The 17,955-nt window shown below is 37.1% G+C and overlaps 1 protein-coding gene across 7 annotated transcripts in view; it reads left to right on the forward strand.

The window, feature by feature from the left end:
* The window catches only part of mrtfab (myocardin related transcription factor Ab), a 38,057-nt gene that overhangs the window by 13,654 nt on the left and 6,448 nt on the right, over window positions 1-17,955 (forward strand). For 6 of the 7 annotated variants that reach the window (XM_079596228.1, XM_079596227.1, XM_079596226.1 and 3 more), the window contains 8 exons: window positions 8,887-8,952; window positions 14,528-14,583; window positions 14,671-14,746; window positions 15,373-15,519; window positions 15,889-16,049; window positions 16,382-16,498; window positions 16,607-16,857; window positions 17,546-17,717. In XM_079596228.1, coding sequence (XP_079452354.1) covers window positions 8,887-8,952; window positions 14,528-14,583; window positions 14,671-14,746; window positions 15,373-15,519; window positions 15,889-16,049; window positions 16,382-16,498; window positions 16,607-16,857; window positions 17,546-17,717 — 1,046 coding nt within the window. Of the gene's footprint in view, window positions 1-7,050; window positions 7,528-8,886; window positions 8,953-14,527; window positions 14,584-14,670; window positions 14,747-15,372; window positions 15,520-15,888; window positions 16,050-16,381; window positions 16,499-16,606; window positions 16,858-17,545; window positions 17,718-17,955 lie in introns of those variants that run through there. The other variant, XM_079596225.1, reaches the window with a different exon arrangement.

The following is a 17,955-nucleotide window of genomic DNA, read 5'->3' on the forward strand; positions in this document are numbered from 1 at the left end:
AGTCAGTGTAAAGAGTGATTGATTATCTGCGAGAATCCCCTCCTCCAGATGGAGATGCCTTGACCTGAGTTATTAGATAAAAGAAAAGTTATGTGGACTTTCAAACCTTCGGTGCCAGTCACCATGAGATACTAATATTGATTTTTAACTGCAACTGATGGATTGATCGAAGCTCTCTGGTCATTTTCAGTCCCATTGCCACAGTTAACTTTCGGCAATTGGTATTTAAAGTGATATTTCTGTGTGTGGTCTGGATTTAGACAGTCTTGTGAAAAATGCATGATTTGCATGCTTTGCAGAGCACAGTTACTCTGCAGTGGGGTTTGCACTGACTGTCTATGGGTTGCGCTGTTATGTAACATCTTAGAGATGCTTGCCAAGTTTAACTCCAGCATGCTTACACAGGCCCTAAACATAACAGGGTGGAGGAAGGAACGGGGGAAAAGAGAGCCATTGCTTTGCATTAAATAGACACAACCTACAGCTGGGCATAATCCTCAAGTAATCTAGGCATCTTCTGTCTGGTAACAGGTCAGGCGAATCATAACACTGGAATTGTGGATTGTGGTGTTGATGATAAAATGACAACTTTGCTGACAACAGGATGAATGGATATTCCAGGAACAGGGAAACTTCCTAGAATTATCTGGCTTTGTTGTTAAGAAGTGTGTACTTGTACTTGCAGGCACAGACAGAACCTCTGGTAGTAATAAAGATTGCATCAGTTTAGAGCTTTGATTTACTTGATTTGTTCGAGGACAGTATGCCAGAACCAATAATGCACTCATGTCCTCAAGCTATTAAAAGTGCGTCGTCAGCTAGACATCCTTAGTGATGCTCCCAAAGCACAAAAATGTCTGCATAACCCTTCAACCAGATTCCTGGTCAAGATTTCACACAAATTCATATAAAATGTTAATATAAAAAAACTTTGATATTATGTATAGTAGTCTATATGCATGCGCGCACACACACACACACACACACAGTATATCAGTAAGATTTGTTTAATAAAATATTTAAAAATGGGCAAAATCAGTATTGGAATGATTTCTGAAGACTTACAACCTATATATAGTAAAACAATATTTCACAATATTGTTTTACTATACTTTTGATCAAGAAAAAAAATTTCCTTGTGCTCTATCTTGAGCGATATTAGTCTTACAAATGTGTATAATTTAGTTTTATTGTTTGTTTAAGCTACTGGACATGAACAGCAATACGAGGGAACCACTCCTATCAACTGCTTTGTTTTTGTCTGTTCCTGCAATTCCAGCTTTTCGGCTGAATTGATAGCATCCACTGACTCATTGACATATCAATGGTTGTATACAGAGAGCACCTTTTGTCACAAACCAAATTATATCCTGGTGAAATTTCTCCGCAGGATTATTATTTCCATCTCGGATAATGTTTGCAGAATTTGGGGAATATATGCTTTTGCTTGTCATTTAATTCTCTAAAGGAAAGTGTGGTGTCAGATTTCAATTGTTTGAAAAAAGTGACACCTTTAGAAAGGACAGAAGATAATGATCAGTGGGACAAAACTTAGCGACTCTCCCTTACCAGGCTAACAAGTCTTGACAGGACCAGGGTTAAATACTCAGACGTTCCTGCAAGGTTTTTCAGGTTTAAAAGAATGTGCATTGTTTCATGGAAATTATCTGTGTATTTTGGTAATGACACCACAGATAAAAAAACAACATTGTATCCTAACCTCAGTCACAGTGTGACAATGTCCAGCAACAAGCAATTTCTTCACACTGAATGTGAAACCCCTATGCAATGTGCCACAATTGTTCAATCAGAATTAGAGACCACAAAATATTGCTTTTTTATAACGATTACAATAGTTCTTTTTTCTATCTTTCCAAAAACATATGCATAACTGCTTTTAATTTATTTAATATTATTTAATTCATTTAAAATGTATAAAATGTATTATTTATTTAACTTCATGGTCATAATTTAGTTTAGGGTCCAATTCTCTTTATTAAATAAACTCCTAATGACTGCTTATTAATAGTTAGTAATGTAGTTGTTAAGTTTAGGTATTGGGTGAGATTAAGAGAAAATGGTCATGCAATTAATGTGCTCTATAAATACTAATAAACAGCCAATATTATAGCAATATGCATGGTTATAAGCAACTAGTTAATAGTGAGAATTTGGAATTCAAACTAAAGTGTTACCAACTTCGTTAATTTATTAATAATAATTTAGTAGTTGTTTTCTCATCTTTGTTTTCAGTGTCTAAGCTGCACTTTTATCTTAATCTGTCTAATTAGAGGATATTTGATGTGGAGTTATGAGAAGCTGTGTTTTAAACCAACAGGATTTCACAGTGCACCCACTGTGAAATCCTGTTGGTTTGAAATACAGCTTCTCATTACTACCTACACAACATTGCAGAACTACGTTCAACGTTGCATCGTGTCACTTCTGGTTAAGACATGGTGCATGGTTTAACTATGTAAAGCCTGACATATAATAGTCTGAAAAAGTCTTTCCTTTTTTCAAATGGAGCCGTTTATTGAACCTTTAGACAGAATCCAAACAAAAAGTGTGTAATGTAAATCAATCAGAGGTGTAAAGAGTACCTGAAAACCATGCTTGAGTACTTTTACAGATTCCTTACAGCGAAAATGACTCAAATGACTCTAGTTACAAGTCACTAATACAAATGACTGATTCACCTGCTAATCCACTCGCGTAAAGTAACCTTGTTGACAAGTTTGGGTGAGTAAAGGCAAAACGCAAGATATAGTACCTTCAATGCTCTTAAATGGCGATATTGCTTCTTTATAGCAGATATAAACGGCTGCAGAAAGGGTTAGGTGCCATGCAAAATGCAACGACAAATTGCATTACTCATCATAAATGCATTGGAATAAAGAGTAAATATACGTTATTCAAAAAAATATAGTCATGTAGAGAGTAAAAATGTCTAATATCTTTGATGCTTAGTAAAACTACAAACTACTTTGTAGTTACATTTGTACATTTACTCAAATACTTTACACCACTGAAATCAACAGTATGAAAGACTAATGATATTTAAATGGTTAGATTATTATCAAAGTTCTGTAGTTTTTATTGTGGCAGCAAAACATGATTCAATGCAGTACAATGATGGTTAGAAGATGTACAAACAACATTTCTCAAAAGCTTGATATATCATATTTGATGCTCAAATTTTAACATGATTTTTCTAAAAGTGATGCATGTATAATCAAGTAAATCTAAGTTGTTTCAGACCAGAAAGTGTTCATCCTGAAATATTACTATCAATATAAAATGTTATCTTATGTTAACTACAGTTAAGTCAGCTAAGATTTCACTGCAAGTAGCTCGACCTGAAGGGGGACATTTTTTGAATTCCACTAAAAGGCCTTTTACTTAAAGAATAAACTACTAAACTACTAATCAGAAAAAAATAAGGCAGAAGATTGGTACAACAGGTTTTTCAGGAAAGTTTTGATCAATTTAGAACCCTTAGAAATGTGCGTATCAAATTTCATACAGTAGGCTTTGTAGGGTTTGGGCAACTCTAGAGTTGTAAAGCCTAGAAGGGAACAAAATATGTGTGAGAGCGTCAAAACCTATAAAAGCAAGAGTCATGATTTGCAGAGATGCCGGAAAGTAGAGCTGGAGGTAGAGAGGTTTGGGTGACATGAGTTTAGAAAGATGTTATGCAAGACATTCAGAAAAACAGGAGAGCTTAGACGTGAACTTCTCTTCTTCACTCGTCTCTCTCTCCTCCCATAACCTCATTTGTTGAGCTCAATCTAACGTCCCTTCTGCGCTTTAGCAACATATATTACAGGAGTCAGACAGCTGGCCTGATTTTCTGTGTACTCTTTTCGTTCCTTCAGATTTTCACTCTTATGAAAACTTGTTTCTGTGGTAAATTGAGGAGATCTGTTGTAGAATCCTGTTTTGTGTGTCTGGCTCTCTTGTGCTTATCATTTTGATGACTTTATGGCAGTAGGATGCCTTACGTCATTGTATAAATGAAGGCTGCATGAAAACTGGTCTTCTAGGAACTTCTGGCTAGTACTGGAAAATGAAGTAACGATGACGGTGTTTCCAGTAAGTGATTGAAAGCAGAAAGGAAAAATAGCAGTAAGAAAAGTGTAAACATCTAACAGTAAAAAGAAACGTATTATCTGAAAATAGAACAGTTTAGATGTAATAGAAAATCAACCTCTCCATTTTGGGATTGAGGAAATGTTTTCATTACTTTAAATATATACTTCAAAATAATTAGTGGTTATGGAAGAAGCTCAGGTTAATTTAATCTCAATATAAATGTTGTTATGCCGAAGTGGATGTGACCGCTGCAAAAACTGCATCAGTTCTGTAACATAAGTTAACTTAAGCTAGTAATGATCAACCAGCATTGATTCTAACAGTCATAACGAATTGTTTGCGTTGCTTGTAATAAAAACTACATTGCATTACTCATTTGGGTGTTTTAGATCTGTCTGAGAGCCAGATGAACTTTGGTTTTATTATCTGTGATGCTTTACTTGATAAAGGTGGTGTTTTGTTCTTCGCAGTGACTTATGGGCTTAGCATAGACTGCTCTAGACTTCCTCTGTGGTCAGTCGGCACTTCGCAGTGCTGGGCCCTTCTGGTCAATGACGACATGAGCGTCAACTGCGATGATGACAGCGATGAGCTTGTGGGCTAAAAGCATATCACGCTAATGTTTTTGTCTCTGGGGAGTGCATAGTGACCTTCATTTCCGTATAATATAATAATATGACTGTTTATCATTAGAGCACACATTCTCATATTTAATCTGAATGAAAATTATAGTGGCCAAAAACACATTTATTAAATTAATTAAATGAATTAGATTTTTCCGGGCACCTGATTAATACACGCAGAACTTTTTAAAGGAATAGTTCACCCAAAAATCAATATTTAGACAACATTTACTCACTTCCATGTCATTTCAAACCTATGAATGTTCTTTTTTGTGTGAATCAGGAAAAAAAATGGACAAATTATATATATTTTTTCTAGGGTTGTTTTGGACCCCATTAAAATGGAACAAATTATGGATTTAAAAAAAAATTTATATATATTTTTGCTTGTTTTCAGAAGAAAGTCACAGGTTTGGAATGAGTGTAAGTAAATGATGACAATTAAAATTTTAGGGTCAAATCCCTTTAACCTTTTTCCCTGTCATTGATGGAATTTTCTGGCAATAATTTTTTCCCCTTTTATATGGTAGAGGGCACTATTACGCATCTACTGAAAGAGTACAGAATCTCCCGATCAAAACACTAGTGATGAAGCAGAAACAAGCAATACATATTCGTAAGCAATGCTTCTAATGTGATCATCAAACATTAAACGCATATATATCAAAACTACCTAAGGTTACCGAATGAAATGTCAAACCCATGAAGAGGTTTTGGACTGTGCAAGCTTTGGGGTTGTTGATGGACGCAATCTACTCAATCCATGTTTTGATCATCGTTCTGAACCCAACCGGGCATAGACCTTGACAAAAGCGTAATTTTTCTCAGCTTTTTCTTCAATGTTTTTTTATTTTATTAAACTTACCCACATTCAAATGTTGATTAAAAAAAGAATGCTTGAACCTAGAATAAAATGTTGTTTTTGTTGTTGTTGTTTGAAAGCAGGGGCTCTGTTCTTTCTCTTGATGTTTTGTATGTTTAGATATTCATACAACAAAATATACTTGGGACCATGAAAGTTTTGTGAAAAAAAAAAAATATGCTGGGCTGGCTGGCAGCTTTTTAAATGCTAGCGGGGAAAGAGTAAAGTCATTAACACAAACTTTTTCCAAATTTACAAGTCCCATCCTTTACTGTTTTGTTTTTTTGAACATTGTTTTTGTGTGCATTTGTTAGAAAATGTGCGTGAGTCATGTTTGCAAGAACTCTAGCGGAGGGTAACCCTATCCAGTGCTTGCACAGGTGATACTGAGCTGAATATAGAGCCTTTTGGCCAGCTGGCCTTACTATTTAAAACTGAGAGAGGACCTGGGTGGGGGGATGAGGGGGTTCGCCAACAGTCCAATATGTGTGGTGTATGTGAGCCTGACAATCCCTGACAGGCAAACTCCTGTACTTTATCTGCCAGAAAGTAAGGAAAGGTCAAAGGAAACCTATATTCTTCCTGTGACCTCCTTCCTTCCACTCTCTCTGCTCATGTCACCGGGTCTCCCGAGAGCCCCGCACGACACCATTTCTGAGAGCGCCGTGAGAGGTTTCCATATTAAATACCTTGTGAAATGTGAACTCTTGTTTGCTTTTAGCATGTAATATGTGAGAGGGTTGATCTGTTCCTTTTCTACGTTTAATTTTTCACTTGATGTGCATGTGAGAAACACCAATAAGAAGCTCATAGTTTGTGAACATTTTATAAAAGAACATTTGTTGTCTTTCAACACTAACAATTAGAAAAACAAAAGTATATACCGGCACATAGAATTTTATCTTTTTACATTTTCATGAAAAATGAATGACCACAAATACATGGTATACCGGTAATATAATCCTGAAAATAATGTATCATGCTTTCCACAGAAATATTAAAGGGGTACTTCACCCAAAAATGAAAATCCTGTCCTCGTGTCATTTTAAACCTGTAAGACTTTGTTCATCTTCAGAACTCATCTTTTATTCACATATAAACATTGATCAGCCAACATAAATAGAAGCTCAACTGAACCTGCTGGACTTGAGAATGAACCTCATTGGTTCTCGCACGTCAAGTGAACATGCTTTAGCTTCCATGTTTACCATATCTGATGTGTGCGTTGATGAATGTTTATATGTGAATAAACACCTAAATTCAATCTGTTCATCATATAGAACTCAATTAAATATTCAAAACTATAGTAAGTGGTCGGTTTGGGTTTTTGACCCAATGAAATGGAGTTGAGGGGGTGAATGGTGGTCTACCATATTGTAGAGCGTAAGCTAGAGGCAACAGCTGATCTGAAGCGAGCGTTCATTGGCACTCAGCGGACCCTCCTCTGTGTTTGAGGGCGAGAGACACGCTGTTCTGTGAATGTCTTCTGCTGAGTGCAGAGCAGGCTCTGTGCTCTGCCGTCCTCACCTTTGTGCATTTGCTTCATTTTCTGCCTCTGCGTGACGCAGTTGCGGAGCTTCTGCATCCATCTTTGAGAATAAAAGAGGACAAATAAGAGGATCAGATTTTGGATGAGGAAGAAACCAAGTGGAAGCTGTCTGTTCTCCATTTCTTTGATTTGAAATGCTGTAAATACTTTTGTTGTGGACTAACATACCTTGCACCGAGCAATCCATTTTCCTCACTTTTGAACCATCGATGGAATATCAGTTTTGACTTGAGACATTTGCAGAGACTTTGCAACACTGGATACAAACATGCTGGACACAAACCACTGCCTTCACATTGATACTTCCTCTTTTGAGGATCAACCCATCCAAAATGATCAAGAGAAGCTGTCTTGGAGTCTGGACTGTGACAATCATGCATATCATAGCCTCAAAGAAGGTGGGCTGTGTTGTTTTTATGCTTTTACGTATAAATAAAGCACCCTCCAGGTGTGCACCCAACTTAATACCTTGAATTTAGCTTAATTATTTGCTCATCCCGAATCTCAACACGTCAGACCTGATTATTCAGGTGTCTTAGTGGTGAGATCACCCCAGCTGCTCATACTGAGCCAAGAGCGAGCACCAGTTGACCTGCAAACTGTGCCAGGGATTTTGTGGATGGTCAGCAAGAGGCGCGTTTAATTAAGACCACAGACACACAGGCTCTTGGATTAACCCAGTTGTCTGCATGATTTGAGTTTTTTTCTTCTTTTTTCTTTTGTTTCTAGATCTGAATGTTGATGCCACACTTTCCAGGTCTCCCACAGAATTTTCCAGGCTGGCAAAGAAAAGATAGAGCGAGTGTTGGCATTTAAAAGTGTCTTATTGATTTACAGTATCAGGCCAGGTTGTTTGAGAGGTGCGAGGGGGCTTGTGTTTCTTCTTCAGTAGCTACAAAAATAGTGCTTAGTAACGCTAAGGAGTGGGTGGTCAAAAACAGCTGCTAAAATGAAGTGAGAATAGGAAGAATGAAGAACAAATAGTGGAACTTTATTCAATTTGCAAGTGAGAAAGGGAGTGGGTGTTTGGAATTTTATGGGAACTTGTGACAAAAAAGGGTCCTAATTTAAAAGCACTGGGTTCACATCCTCACAGCTGATCGCCAAAACAGCAATTGGTTTTGTCACCTTACACCCTTAAAAATGAATGTTCCAAAGGGGAGTGAATGGTTGGTCTTGGCATGCTGAACTACAGTAATTGAGCGCAGACAGTGTTCTGGTTTCATGATCCCCAAACGTAGTGGCTGTGAAGGTCAGAACAGCTGACCAGTACACACAAAGCAATGCCATGTGGCTGATGATGTCATTGTGTCAGGATTGACAGGTCCAGGTCTAAAGCATCCCGGGATGCCATCAATACTCATGAGCCACATCCCTCCCAACGTGACATTTGACACAATGGTACCGTAACGGCTTCTTTTCACAGAACAAAGCAATAACAAATCTCAAAAGCTGTCTACACACCACCACCCTCTTTATAGTCATTGAGCAACTTACTCAATGTTTTGGGCCTGCATGCAAGTTCCTGATTTGGAGAACGCCTATTGCCTCTCGTTTGAAAAAGTGGTTGAGTGTGGTAAAACGGGAAGTATGAAAACCACCCAAACAACCTCAAAATTCGCAGTCCCTCCCATCAGCATTCAGCCTTTAGTTAGTAAGATATCGAAAGAGCTCTTGTCTTGTCTATGTTATAGTCATCTGGCTCCAGCCGTCTGTCATTCTCTGTATCTGAACCCTTTTCCTCTCTCCCCATGCAGTTCTTCAGCTCAAACTACAACAAAGAAGGACGCGAGAGGAGTTGGTCAGTCAAGGAATCATGCCTCGTAAGTCACATTTTACTCCTTTTTTTTATGTCGAGCATCACTCCTGTTTGTTAATTTATTTATATATACATATATATACACACACATTTACTTGCAGTAAATGCAGATTGCAATGTATTATGTCATTCATTTTGGGAATGTTTGTGCAGGCTTCATATATTAGTATAAGTATTTGGACACTTAATGTATGAATTTCTGTGCATTGTATATCAAAATGTCACGCTAATGGCGTTTATTTTATAATATAGTATAATATTTATAAACACTTCAAGCAAAACATCAGAAGTTTCAGGTGAAACGGCAAATATATTCTGCAAAATTAAGCTTGTGGTTTAATCCTATAAAGCCTACTGTATCATATTTGAAACATGAATTTCTAAGGCCTCTAAGTTATCAACATGATCCAAACTTTGTTGAAAAAAAAAAACTGACAAAAATATCTGACATCTGTTGTAATTGATCATTTATACTTTTTTAGCAAGCCTTTTACTATATTGTCCAAATCTCCACATTTAGGTTGTGGTACATGCCATATAAATAGCAACATCTGCACTAAAATACATATATTTTTTAGGCTTTGAATAAAATTGAGGTGTTTTTTTCCCTTCTCGAGCGTTAGCTCCATATTCTCACTATATCGTACTATATGAGTAATAAAAGCCTATGTATTAAATATGACACATAAAACAAATAAAAAAGACATTTAAATTATATATTTTGATATAAAGGTTCAATAAAGTTACATTTAAGAAATAACTGTTAAAAAAAAATTCTGACTATTATTGCATACATCAGACATGCATGGCTAATCAAATTGTTAATGTGTTAAACTTCACTTGTGGAGAAGACTCTGCTAGAACATCTGTCTGAACTTTACAAGAACTGACTTCATATATGCATGGAAAAATCCCTTTTGGACCATTTGATTGAAAGTAATGGAGAAAATGGCTCTCTGAGTGAAGCTCCAGCATCATGTTTTCATATGCCACTTGCATTGATATTTAGTATGTAATGACATTCAGACATTTTTAAGTGTGACTTCTTGAAGCTGTATATAATCAAAGCAAGGTACACTTAAAATATTCTTATATATATTTATGTTCCACAAATGAGTTGTAAAACATATCCACAATGACAGGCAGACTCCTGGATAGGAGCCTGTATTTTACTATTTTTTTTAAATTATTTTTTGGGGGTATGTCAATACAGTAAGTTGCTATTGTGGTGCTGCTATACCCACAAGTATTTCATGGTAGTGTAGTAAAGGATATTGCACCGTTCAAATTCATTATTTCAACAAAGCTTATGTAGAAATCAACGTCAATTCAAAATAAAAAATATTAAGCTATTCATGTTTCTGACAGAATATGCATTATTATGCATGTTGTCTCATAAACATTTTGCATATAGGTTCCAGCTGGCAATAATTGATGGGACAGTCCACTAGCTGTGGTCTAGCATGTCCTCAATAGAAGACTTGACTCTTGTTTGCCAACACAGTCATTGTGAAAGGGACTGTTGTGTTATCAGGTGGATCTACTTCCCCTATTGTTTCCACTTCCTTATTCTGTGTTCTGCTCATCAGGCAAGTGGATTTGCAGTCTTCACACTGTGCTTTCTATTTGGCCTCGGTGGAAAGGAGGAAGTTCCCCATGAGCTCTAGCTTTGCTCTTTAATAAAAGTGTCAGCCAAAAATGAACTGTTTATTTAGCTTTATACAGTATAGCACTAAACACCATTTTGCAAGACATTAAATTACATGGCCCATGTCAAATCCAAAACCCCTCCATTACAGCACACATAAGATGGCAGGATTATATCAAGCTTTCGTAGCTGTTTAATGTAACTGATAAAGTCAGTGGACGCATAATGTGTCAGCTACCCTTATACAAAGTTTTTAGATTAAAATGTATATTGAATGTCTAAGGGAAAGTTTATTCAGAGGCCACTGCACTGGTCTAACTAAACATTAGTACTATGTACAGTGGAGAAAATAATTATTTGATCCCCTGATGATTTTGTAAATTTGCCCACTTACAAAGAAATGAAGGGTCTATAATTTTTATGGTAGGTTTATTTTAATGGATAGAAACAGAATATCAACCAAAAAATCCAGAAAAAAACACATTATGTAAAGGTTATAAATTGATTAGCATTTGATCGAGTGAAATAAGTATTTGATCCCCTACCAACCAGGAAGAATTCTGCCTCCCACAGATTGGTTATGTGGCCATGTAAAACACAGATTAGTCCTGTCACTTTAAGAAAGTACTCCTAATGTCAGCTCGTATTGATTGTATAAAAGACACCTGTCCACAGAATCTCTATCTTCCATTCCAACCTCTCCACCACCATGGGCAAGACCAAAGAGCTTTCAAAGGACATCAGGGACAAGATTGTAAACCTACACAAGACTGGAATGGACTACAAGACCATCAGCAAGAAGCTTAGTGAGAAGGAGACAACTGTTGGTGCCATTATTTGGAAATGGAAGAAATACAAAATATCCATCAATAGCCCTCGGCCTGGAGCTCCATGCAAGATCTCACCTCATGGGGTAAGGTGATCACGAGAAAGGTGAGGGATCAGCCCAGAACTACACAGGAGGAGCTTGGTAATGATCAGTAGGGACCACAGTCACCAAGCAAACCATTGGTAACACACTACGTCACAATGGATTGAAATCTTGCAGCGCCCGCAAGGTCCCCCTGCACATGTACAAGCCCGTCTGAAGTTTGCCAATGAACATCTAATTATTCAGTGATGGCTTGGGAGAAAGTGCTGTGGTCAGATGAGACCAAAATTTAGCTCTTTGGCATCAACTCAAGTCGTCATTGGAGGAAGAGAAATGCTGACTATGACCCCAAGAACACCATCACTACGGTCAAGCACGGAGGTGGAAACATTATACTTTTGGGGCTGTTTCTCTGCTAAGGGTACAGAACGAATTCACTGTATTGAGGGGCTGATGGACAGGGCCATGTACCGTAAAATCTCGGACGAGAACCTCCTTCCCTCAGCCAGAACACTGAAGATGGGTCTTCCAGCATGACAATGACCCAGAACATACCACCAAGACAATAATGGAGTGGCTCAAGAAGAAGCACATTAAGGTCATGGAGTGGCCTAGCCAGTTTACAGACCTTAATCCTATAGAAAATCTGTGGAGGGAGCTGAAACTTCGAGTTGCAAAGCGATTTAGAGAGGATCTGTAAAGAGGAATGGACCAAAATCCCTCATTAGGGATCCTAAAATCCCTCCTAACCTGGTGACCAACTAAAAGAAACATCGTACCTCTGTGCTTGCCAACAAGGGGTTCTCCAAAAGGGTACTAAATTATGGTTTGCTTGGGGATCAAATACTTATTTCACTCACTGAAATGCAAATCAATTTATAACATATAGGCTACATAACATGTTTACTGGATTTTTTTATTGGTATTCTGTCTCTATCCATTAAAGTAAACCTACCATAAAAAATATTGACCTTCATTTCTTTGTAAGTGGGCAAACTTACAAAATCAGCAGGGGATCAAATAATTATTTTCTCCATTGTATGTATTTTAAGGGGATTTACAGTCAAAGACCCAGAACCAGTCAGAAGACTCGAAGTCAGAATGATAATAAATTGAAAAAAAGTTTTACTAAAGATAGTTTGCAGTTTCATCAGCAGAAGTCATCTTCAAGACTCACAAGGAGTTTGTGGGCCACCCCGCTTACAGTTACAAAGATCACAGCCATTATACCCTTCACCAAGGTCTAAGCTACGTCCTTGCTTCAGGTTGAATGATTCTCATTGGCTATAAGAAATAGATAAATATAGTAATTTTCCAACACATAAACAGACAGACTGAAGCATATCTCCATCGATAATGCGGATGACACTCGGACCCTGAAGTTAGGCACGTCAAGACCTTCCAGGTCGCAGATTTGGGTTGCTGGGCTGTGTGTCCAGAACAAGAACTCAGTCAATCTCCAATAAATGTCAGTGCTTGCTTAACCTGTAACCAAAAAGACTAACACACACACAGACACACCGACACACAGCTTTTTCAAGGTTGGATTTGGCCAGGCTCTAACTATAAACAGGAGAGTCGTCTCAAAACATCAAGATAATGTGTTCTTTCTCTCAAGGAGAGGACACTTTAATATAACACAGTAAAGTAAAGCTTTAACTATGAAATGGTCACTCAAACTATTGGTTCCAATGACCCTTGTGACCTAGTTGTCAGGGTACCCTAGAAAAAGAGATGTATGTATTGACACGTTTAAACAAGTCCATAATTCATTTCTGGAAGCCGGGCTAAATGATCAAACACTATTACTGCATTCAGAAATCAAATACAGACATTACAGAATACATGAAAAGAACATTTTAGTAATCACACTGGTAACTTATATAACAAAGTAAAATCTCATAAGCCTAGAGAAGTCATTGAACTAATGTGATTTATATGGGGAAAATATTGATTAATACCCTGATTATAATCTCTCATTACATATACATTGAAGCAGCATCGGTTTCACCCCCTTCAGTATCATCATAGGGAGGAATCTTGAATCTTTTTTGTTTAGGTCAGATTTGTATTGTTTATTATTTAAAATTACTTTTCTCTTTTATGATGTTTAAAAATGTGATTTATTCCTTTTGATTTCAAAGCTGAATTTTCAGCAGTCATTGCTCCTGTCTTTAGTGTCATCATTTTAATATGCTTAAATCGACCCCAAACTTTTGTACAGTACTGTAGGTTTATTATTGCGAATTTCTCTTTCACAGAGAACAGGCGGATGATCATTGCTAACCATAGCTTGTGGTTTGGGAAATTTCATGAATTTAGTTACCCAAGCTCAGCTGTTACATCACATTCTTATTCTGTGTTAAAAAATTTACATTACAGCTCAATCGCATGTGCAGTTTTCATGGTTTTCAATCTTTTTAAAGAAATAACATCCACTGTTGTAGTGAATATTGCACATACAGTACTAGCATTCTTTACTAATGTAAGAATATACCTGCCTGGTTACTGTAAGATGACTAGTGGCAAACTGTTTAGTAAAAATTATAATTACTATTAGCAACTAAATTGTTTTAAGTCTTTTAAAATATAGATTTTGACATCCCAAGTACATTTTCATCCATGCAGATGGATACACACACTTGCTGTTATTATACTGACCTCCCTTTGTTCTTTCAGCAGATGATTTGAGAGTCCGATATAAGTGGATGTTCTCTTTTATTGTAACGTATGACCTTTCAGAATGACCTTTTAATGACTAGTTTTACATTCTCCTTACATAGTTCCTCAATATCGAATACGAAATGTTGGCCTAGATGTGTACAGATACAAAAGTTCTTGAATACTTGAAAAGTCATAGCAGTAATTGTGAGAAAACGCTATATTGTAGTTTAGCTCACGCAGGAAACATTCTGGTGTTTTCGCTCCATCTCCCGCACCCGATCTTGAATACTCTGCTGATTAATCTATCGAGTACCTGACAGTCACAACGACCAATATGCACATCAGTCCCTGCCACTGAAGATCAGGAAGTAAGGGCATCTCTCTTTCTGTACACAGCTCTGAAGAGTCCGGCTGCCTTCCACGAACAGAGGAGAAGTCTGGAGAGAGCACGCGTAAGTCACTTTATCTCTTTTTTTCACTTGCTTCTCATCTTTGATTGGCTCTTTTGTTGACAGTTGTTTTCTCTTTTACTGGTGCAGACTGAGGATTACCTGAAGAGGAAGATCAGGAGTCGGCCAGAGAGGTCAGAACTGGTCAGGATGCACATCCTAGAAGGTGAGTCTCATCATTCTCTTTTGAATATTAAAATAGAGTAATATTAAATGGTTACCATATTTAATCATTTCAAATAATACTTTTTTTATCTATTGCACGTCGTGTTTCTGTTATGCAATTTCTGCCTCTTGCAATGGACCCTTTTCACAGACGTTTCCACAGTTTTTTTTGTCCATTTAATTTTTTTTAACAAAGGGTTGTGCATTTATAACACTAAACTTTTTTGTTCTATTTTGCATTACATTTCAGAAAACTAGTTAACCACTGTAATCAATCCCTCTATATTATGCAATTATAAAGCAAAATGTATATCTTTGTTGTAGTTTCTATTCATCACCACTATGTAAGTTTTCCAAACTATGACAACTTCCGCTTCTGAGCACCCCAGAGTTTTGAAAAATGTCCATAGCCATTATCTCATCTTGACCTGTTCAGGATTGAAGGAGCTGTCTGTGACTTCTATATTCTTTTGTATTATTTCCCTTTCTGATACTATAAAAACAGACAGCTGATCAATATGCAAAAAATACTAATTGAGTCAGTAGACTCTCAGAGGGGAATTTAGGTGGTATTTGCATAAAAGGAAGTGATTCAGTTGTTAATGATTACATTTGTTTCACCCGCAGAGACTTCGGCCGAGCCCTCACTGCAGGCCAAGCAGCTGAAGCTGAAGAGAGCTCGATTGGCAGACGATCTCAATGATAAGATCTCCCACCGCCCTGGTCCAATCGAGCTCATCCACAAGAACATCCTCCCTGTGCACGCGCTCATTGGTTAGTCTGTAACCACAGTCACAAACACTGTTTATGTTGCACACACTATTACAGCAATGTCAGCTTTGTTGGTTGTTGTTTAAGCACCAGAAGCATTTTCTCCACAAATGACATTAATGCAAATCTATTATTTGCAAATTTGACAAAAGCAGGAAGCTTTAACTATATTTCTTTTCAATAACATCCCTTTCCTTTAAATTGTGAAACAGTTCAGTGAACAAAAAACGAGTCAATTTGTTCACTTAAAATATTCGCTCACATTGATTAATTCGCAAACCAAATATTAAATCTAAGTTTAGTTTTACCATCATTAATTTCCTAAGCGTGTCTATGCACATATCAGACAACTAATTTCTTGTGTATTATCAGGTACCGAGTCTCCAAAGGGTGAGAGCTCCTCATTGGATGAGGACAGTAGTGATGCGCTGTCACCGGATCCCCAGTGCAGTCAGGACTCTCCGTTGGGTATTGCTCCTCAACACTCCCCCTCTGATATGCTGAATATGAATGGAGACCTCTCACCATCTCAGGTATATTCCTGTTTCAGTTGTTTAATATGAGATAAATGGAATATTTATTTTGTCCTATCAGTAAGCTAGAGAGCAGCACTGCTGTACACTTAAAGGGACAGTTCACCCAGAAAATGTCATCATGTTGTTGCAAACATGTATGACTTTCTTTCATCTCTGGAACACAAAAACAGAAATTTAGCAGAATGGTCAAGGTTATTTTTTTCCATTTGGATTGTCCCTTTAAATTTTCGAATTATTATTGCTCACAAAGGAACATATGCAGACAGAGTTGAGGACAATGTAATGCTTTTAAGTTCACATAACGTATTTAACCAGTGTACATATTGTAGTTCCTCACTCAGCCCCCACCTCCTCCACTCGTTGCATCCGATGCTTCTCCGCCACAGAATCTAACCAGTGAATTTACCATGACAAACTCTTCCCGTCCGCCGACGGGACATACTAAGGTAAAGCAAAAACCATCAAACCTATCATCAGTTAAATTTTTCATCTTATCCCATTTCATCACTCATGCTTCTCTTTTTTGTTCCTTTGCTTTTCCTCACCACAAGCAGCAGTCTAAGTCCAGCACAGATCGAATCTCTCATCGATCCAAGAAACCCAAAGATAACAAGCCCAAAGTGAAGAAACTCAAATATCACCAGTATATCCCACCTGACCAGAAGAACGACCGGGAGCCGCCGCCTCAGCTGGACTCTTCGTACGCCAAGATCCTCCACCAGCAGCAGCTTTTCCTTCAGCTTCAGATCATCAACCAGCAACAGCAGCACTACAACTACCACACTATCTTACCTGCCCCTCCAAAGTGAGTACAACCACACACAATATGGATTAATTTTACCTGATCAAAAATACATTAAAAACAGTAATATTACAAACTTTGTTTTCTATTTTCCTGTGATACCAAAGCTGAATTTTTAGCAGCTATTTCTCTAGTCTTCAGTGTCATGTGATCCTTCAGATCTTTATTTATTATCAATGTTTAAAACTGTTGTGCTTATTTATATTTTTGAGGAAACCGTGATAAAAAAAAATCTAATTCATTTGATAAATAGAAAGTTCAAAAGAACAGCGTTTATTTGAAATAGAAATATTGTGTAACATTTTAAATGTCTTTACTGTCATGTTTGATCGATTTATTGTATCCTTGCTGCTTAAAATGATTAATTTAATACAAATAAAAAATATTCAAAAATCTTACTGACCCTTAACATTTGAACAGTAGTGTATGTCTGCTAGAGCAGTGGTTCTCAACCTGATAAAAAAAAAAATCCTATTTATATGCAAATAAAAAAATGCATAAATCATGCATAATTAGGATAAAAAAAATAGTAAACAGACAAACCTTTGCTAGATAAAACCAAATATGATCCAGAATACATTAAATGCAGGTTACAAAATCTCGGTTCTGAAGCAAAGCCACTGTTCTAGAGAAGTGTAGACACAACTAACTGATTTAGCTATAAAACAAAAATAAATCTGTTCAATTCCAGACTTCCTGCTGAAAAACAGCAACCATCCACCAATCTGGGCCCCTCCCCTTCCCAGACTATTTCCACATGCTCGACAGTCTCCTCCAATCAGAATGGGCCCAATCGTCATAGCCAGCCTACAGCAGGAGGAGCTAAGCCCAGCACTTTACCCCCAAATCTGGATGAATTCAAAGTGGGTAACAGTTGTAATTTATTCACTTATACTAAAGCAATAACAGTGACCATTTAATTTCTTGGATGATTTTGGTTCCAGAAGTATTTTTCCTACTTACATTGTCTTTAGTGCTTAAAAAAAAAAGAAAAAGATATAGGATTGAAGCCATGAACCAAAACAATATTAGTCACAATATTAGAACCTATGGAGAATATGATGGGAAATTTTACTTCCGACTGTTGCTCACTACTGTGGA

The sequence above is a fragment of the Phoxinus phoxinus genome, assembly GCF_949152265.1.
Source record: "Phoxinus phoxinus genome assembly, chromosome: 21".
Lineage (NCBI taxonomy): Eukaryota > Metazoa > Chordata > Actinopteri > Cypriniformes > Leuciscidae > Phoxinus > Phoxinus phoxinus.